The sequence below is a fragment of the Spea bombifrons genome, chromosome 3, assembly GCF_027358695.1.
Source record: "Spea bombifrons isolate aSpeBom1 chromosome 3, aSpeBom1.2.pri, whole genome shotgun sequence".
Taxonomy (NCBI): Eukaryota; Metazoa; Chordata; class Amphibia; order Anura; family Pelobatidae; genus Spea; species Spea bombifrons.
The window spans coordinates 57,652,170-57,658,760 of record NC_071089.1 but is presented as its reverse complement, the minus strand read 5'-3'; the positions used below and the strand labels follow the sequence as shown (position 1 = coordinate 57,658,760).

The 6,591-nt window shown below is 40.4% G+C and overlaps 1 protein-coding gene across 1 annotated transcript; it reads left to right on the top strand.

Moving 5' to 3' along the window:
* Positions 1-222: 222 nt before the first annotated feature.
* Positions 223-6,349, top strand: LOC128483967 (uncharacterized). The gene is made up of 8 exons (XM_053460287.1): positions 223-502; positions 1,185-1,458; positions 2,831-2,968; positions 3,868-4,125; positions 4,872-4,963; positions 5,234-5,415; positions 5,642-5,811; positions 6,174-6,349. The coding sequence occupies exons 1-8, from the start codon at positions 224-226 to the stop codon at positions 6,347-6,349; spliced, it is 1,569 nt and encodes a 522-aa protein (XP_053316262.1). The 5' UTR covers position 223.
* Positions 6,350-6,591: the final 242 nt, after the last annotated feature.

Here is a 6,591-nt window from a genome sequence, read left to right as displayed (position 1 = left end):
ATGCTGCTATAAAATAGCGGTGTACATTACCATTCTAAAGCCACAAGGGCCCCGATATGTTACAGGTCCAGTTTGTGACATGCACAAGATGATAAATAATCCCTATAATTTCATATAAACGTTCAATCCCCCCCCCCCGGCGAGGTTAATAGTGGTACAACCCATCACTTTATTAGCGACAGGTGAATGCTGGGTCATTAGATTAGCTGCAGCATTTGGCAGGATGGAGGGGGACGGTAGCGCGGAGCGATACGATATGTGGTTATCCGGTTTTATGGATCCGCGGACTACTGAGCGCTGGGAGCCGCCGGAATGCGAGAAGACGTTAGATGGTAAAGAGATGACGAGCGCCCCCTCCCGGTGTATTTTGGAAATGAGCGATGAGGTCCTGCTGCTGTTAATGGAATTCCTGGACCCGTTTTCATTGCTGAGAGCAGGTGCGGCCTGCAGCACACTCTACAGGATCTGCAGCACGGACAGTCTGTGGGCCGCGCACTGCCGGGTGGGTAACTGGGGTTACTGCACTGCGTGGGGCCAATTAAGTAGGATGTGCACTGAAACTCGAGCAATGCCATAACTGCATTCTAAGTATTTGAGTGTGTGTGTGTGTGTATGTGTATGTGTGTGTGTGTGTTAAATCGTGACATTGTCGAGTTGGCATGTGTGTACCGTATAGATCCTTCAAAAGGCTTGGTCACATGGTATGTATGTAAGTTATCACTAGGTCGTTACTAAGGGAGCTTCTGGTGGTGTGAGTCTGCCATGTGACATTTTTAATTGATATTCCCATACAGACTAATATTCATGCATACATTGGAAGATTTGAATGTTTAATACTGCTTTGTTTTTGTTAACTCTGTACACTCTTGCTCCACACACAGGTGATGGTGATCCTGGGGATGGTGGTGTTTAGGTTGCTGTCTTGGTTTCATGGTCTTCCTATACAATGTGAAGAGTCCTCTATGAAACAGGAACCTGGGGTGGTCTGTAGTAGTATTGAGGGTCCTCCTGATAGAATTTGATGGCTGCTAAAACCCATTGAGCCATTCTAATCTGCCCATTTGTGACCATAAGCCCTTGATCTTGTCTTGTGTCTAGAGTAGCTTTAAACCACTTGCTTGTACTCAAATAGCTTTGGCATGGTTATTTCTATTTCAACTCTTCCCTACTTTTTATTTGCACAGAGTTCCTTTGGCTCGGACTTCAGGACCACAGATGCGGCCTACACCCAAAAGGAAGCTTTTAAGCTCTTGTATATATGGGGGAAGCTGTATAAAACCCTGCCTTACAACAGACCCCTGCAGGATTTGTTGTTTTCAGGGATACCGCCTAAACGATATTGGATGCAGTGGCTCATTTTAGAAGACATGGTTCCTCTTCCGCCAATCCAGCTTGCAGATTACGACATAGAAGACATCTGGGGATTAAGAAAAGATCTCCTTGATGAAAAACACAAAGGTTATATGAATAAACAGATGTTATCCATGTTAAATTCCTTCTATTCTTATGCAGGCACCTAATGCAACAGTTCACCTCCCCCTTAAAAAGAAAGGCCTGTCAGAAAGTATCCCTTTTTACTTACAAAAATGAATGTTGATGAAACTTAAGTCTCCTGCCCTTTTAGTATAAGGAGCTTCTTGGGGACTGTTGCTGATCTTTTGCGGTCATCACGGAAACATGGCTTCAAGGGACGTGGAACTGTCGCGCGTTCCCAATGTTTCACTACTAAATCATTTTTTCATTTGTCGCTGATTTGGTTTACACATAAGCAAAGTCAAGTATTCTCATTAAGGCCTAGGAGATGCAGGAGCTACGTTAGAAAAATGACAACCATGTTAATAATGCAGAGTGTTCTAAATAGTGGACAAACCCAAGCCAGAATCCCTGTGATCATTAATCATACAGCAATGCCCTTTGTATTGTAGAGAAACCAGTAGTATGTTTAAGGGGCAATTAACTGCTCCTGTCACCTTGGTCTAAAAAAATTGTACAATTTAAAAGCTGTACATGCTATATCCAGCAAACCATACTAAAACACTTGCCTTGTGTCTGAGCTTAAGTACAGTACATCGCTATGGAATTTGATGGTGCTATATAAAACAATAAATAATATTTTGTCTGGCTTTTGGGCAGAACACCAATGTTTGCTCTCTGGAGACTGCACTTGATGGCATTCTGGTTGCAGCTCTATTTGATTCCTAGAACCTTCTTGATCAGTAGGTCCTCTGGCCAGTTTTCCCAGTGACTGTTTAGCATTTATCCAGAGACTGGATTCGGTGTCCCTACAGGCAGTGCATAAACCTCAATAGCTTTGCTTTCCAGCTTATGCTTTACAAGCTGCCTTAATTGAATTTGGAAAGGTATGTTGAATTGGGGTACAACTACCTTCACTACAGAAGTCAATTCTCATCTGACCTTTTCAGATTTAATGTGATTTTTCTCCTGCACATTTAATGCTTGCAGTCAGCATCTAAGTACAGGATGACTTGGGACTAGCAAAGCTCTTAGGTTAGCATGATGCCTTTAAACAAGTTTCAAAATAAATTCTTCTTAAAGTTGCATATTCAGTGTCTGTGCTGTGAAGGGCTCATATGGCATGGTTAATATTCTGTCTCATGGGTTTGTAGCAATAGTTAATTCCACGCAGGCTTACACTGCTGGATACGGCTTCTATGTGGTTTTAACCTGAATGTCAGATGCTTAGTTTGGGAACTGTAGAACCAAGTCATACTTTCTGCAATCCTTAATCTCTGCTAGAATGTCTGTCTACCTGAGTTGTAGAGCTTTGCTCATTTGCAATGAACTCTGCCTGTAATGTCTTCATATTCAGTGACGGATGAATCCTTGGAAGAGACAAAACACTCTGTTTTCAAATATGACTGGAAGGAACTGCACAACCTAGCACTTCAGCATCATGGCACTTACGCAAAGGTCCAGTTGCACGTACTTCAAAAAATGAGCTCAGAGTGTAAGTTCTTTGTTAGTAAATATGTGTGTGTGTGGGAGGGTTCTTCTGGGAAATATCGTTCCTGTGCTTCACTATAAATCATTTACTAGACATGCTCAATGTGCAAGAATTTTACTAGTAGCACATGTCTGTTGGGTCACTGTTTGAACGTTGGTCTCAACACATGATGGTCTCAACACATGATGCAGGACTAGCCGGTACATGCCAAATGACAATTATATTCCATAAATAAGGGTACTTCAATACATTTTGTTCTATAACTCTAGCGTACGGATATGGTAATATAAGGGTTCACAAGGGCTTTTGTGTAAAGCTTGTCATTGCTGGGAAGATGCTGTAGAAGTGGGTTGAGCGTGGTCTACGGCTGCAATTACCTGGCTGAAATATTTAAAGTCAATTTCAAATAACTGTGCTTACTTTTTGCTGTGGCTGAATGATCCATAGAATATCCTGTCATATTGAAATATTAATATGAAGTTGCACTTTAGAATTAGCAGTGAGTATTCTGCCTTTTTTCTTTTAAAGCACTTGAAGTGTTTCTTGAAGGGCTCTTGTGTAATAACTGCCAAATCAAACTGCATTCCACTTGAGTCACTTGAAGGATATTGTAAATTGCTTTCCCAGTTACTGAGATGGTGAGGTGTTCTAGTATAAAATTAGACTTGTTGGCATTCGACCACCAGTGATATTTTTCTGACGTGTTCGGAATCATCAGTGCCCACTCTGACTTCTGTATACCATAGTCCTTATCTATCGAAACTTGAACATTAGTCTGAGATTGATTTACTTGGACGCAAATGGCTTCCCTTGGTATCTTTTAATTCTCTACCACGTACATTATTGAACATTCTGCATTCAATAGGAGTATAACTTTTTTGCACTGCCCCTTTAAATTTCAGGCCATGAGGAACTGGAGTGGCTCTTTGTCCAGTATAATCGCTTTCGGTTCCAGTGGTTATTTTCCTATTGGCTGTTTGGTCTTTCCAAATCCTGTGCCAGGCAGCTGCAGAGAATCTACCTCTGGTGGAAAAGGTTTGATAAGAGGAAGGTGTCTTCCTGGGGTTCCACACAATGCGACGTACAGTATCTTGCTTCTCTTCATTGCATCACTGAAGACTTCTGGAATGGCAATTTGGCAAATGGTGAAGAGAACATAGGTAACATGAAACGTGTCTGTCTTGTAACTGATACACGTGGAAAACAAATCTTGAAAGTGGTTATATGAAATGGAAGTGACTGGGTTTTTTTTGTTTTTTTTTTTTGCACCAGTCATGTGCAGCTTTTGTAATATGGATTTTAAATGCATACTCTTGTAATAACCTTGTAAACTGTGTTTCTGTTTATTTATCAGCCCAAAGCAGGTTTTACATTGCATTCAATGTCAAGTTTAATCGCATATTCAATAATGGAGGGGGAATTACCCCCTGACTCCTATGATCATTCTGTATATGGCAGACTCCTACTATGTGATAACCAGCTTTCATAGATGATCCAGGGAATCATGTTTATCCGCTTGATGTGGCATTGATTTAGATTCACAGGTTGAGTAGAATTCACACAAGGTGTCATTTCTTAGGTTTCACTGACCTGTTTCTGTAAATGGCATATACTATGAGTCTGATCTAAATTGTACTTGTTTCGAATCTTCTACCTGATTAAATAGCTTTGTGTGCAGATGGCTTAAAACTGGCTTTCCAGACAGTAGTTCTGTAGACATATGCATTAACTTGTAACAGTTGCACTTCTACATTTTTGTACTTTCAAAGAGCAAAATCTCCCTTGGGAGCTAGACTGCATCAGACCCCAGCCTTAGAATCAATTTTCCTTTTTCATCTAAGGCTTGATACATTAAGGTCTATTGAGTTACTTTATCACTTTTGTTAATACTTTAACTTCTCTCTAGGTATCCAGACTATTGAAAACTACTTCTCTATGTGCAAATCCCTACTGGCCTGGATTTTGGGGCGCAAGTGGGGAAGATTTAAACAAAAGAAGGTATCTGGACAATTTCTCTGCTAACAAAGCCAATGTAAATATAGTAGTTATGTGAACTTCAAGCCATGACTGACCAACGCTAACCTTCGCCTTAAATGTTTTATATGAGTCAATACTGAAGTATACACATAGAATCGCAAGCTCGATAGGCATCTTACAGGAAAGATTAACTTGATCTAGAAACCGTAGTCTCGACCTCTCCAGTGAGCACATCCTAGCGTCTTTCCTCTTCCCTTGTTTGGGCTGATGGTCTAATCCCTTCCCCTACAGATCTACAAAGACACTCTGGAAGGTGTATATAGAGTCTTAAAACCTGAAATGCAGGTTGCTCTGATTAGTCATGACCAATTCTGGGCAGCAGCTAAAGTTCAGATGTTGAGAATATGTAGCCTTGAAGAGACAGCCGGCAACTACGTTAACTGGAAGCTTATAGATGCATTGCCATGCTACAGGTAGGCTTTTGTTTGTAATTGTTATTCCCCCTCAATCCCCCTTTAGGGATATATTTATATTGCTGGTCCACTTTGGTTGTGTGGTCTGCTTTCTCGGAAGTGAGTGCATGTGTTTTGTTTTGTTTTGGTTTTTTTCTTCAGCGAAAAGGAATCATTATTGGGTTCAAATTTGGGTGTATTTCCAAAAGCAATTGATTTTGCCCTAATGTGTTACCTTCCCCTTCAGACTATACATGGCATCAGGGGATCCTTTCTATTTGGAGCAAATCAAAGGATTTTTGTTCAGGAAACAGTTAATAAGTAACTGGCTCCTTCAGGAAGAGAACATGTGGGTAAGGAACCTCCTGCCAGACAGCCTTTCCCAGCTACTGGAGTATGAGACAAAGCTCATAGAAGGTAATTAATTTAGCATGTTGGTAATTTGTAGCCAATTTGGCATAAAGTGCCATTTGTCAAATTGTATCTAGCTACCTGGCTGTTATGTTTGCCATACCTTTTAAACATACATTCCAGACATCATATGCCCATTAATAGGATAGCTGAGTGTCCCCTCTAAATCTGGTGTTCAATGGCCATAAGAAGCCAGTGCAACGTTCTTTGTTAAGTACTTTAATATGCATTCTTTGACATGAGTCCCTTTACATGTATTGCCATGTGTGCCACCAAACTAAAATTCCAGTTGTGTTGTCCTTGGTCTGCCTGAAACCACTGTCAAATTAACTGCAAAATCTTAACTTTGAAACCTATTCTTCTTTCAGAGAGATTGCATGGAGATACTATGGTTGCCTACTTGAGCCGATTAATCTGGTTGTATCTGCATTCTGGCCAGCAGCTGTACATGGATGCCTTGAAGGGTTTTGTTTATGAATGTGCATATGCAAGCTTTTCCTCTCAGATCTTTGAGAGTTGTAGTATAGTATCCACAGGCTTTTAACTAGAATTGCTCTTATAATAATTTTATTTTTTTTTAATCAAATTTTAAGGTATGGGTTTACTTGTATAGATTAGTAAATTGTTCAGAGCCAGATCTTATAGGACTGCTTGCTCTTTTACACAACTGTAAATGAATGCCTTTTGAGGCTGTGTAATACGTATCCTAATATTTAGGGCTTTTAAAATCTGTAAACGGTGGCTTAAACTATGCACAAGGATTTGGTTTTTTTAATTTTTTTTTTG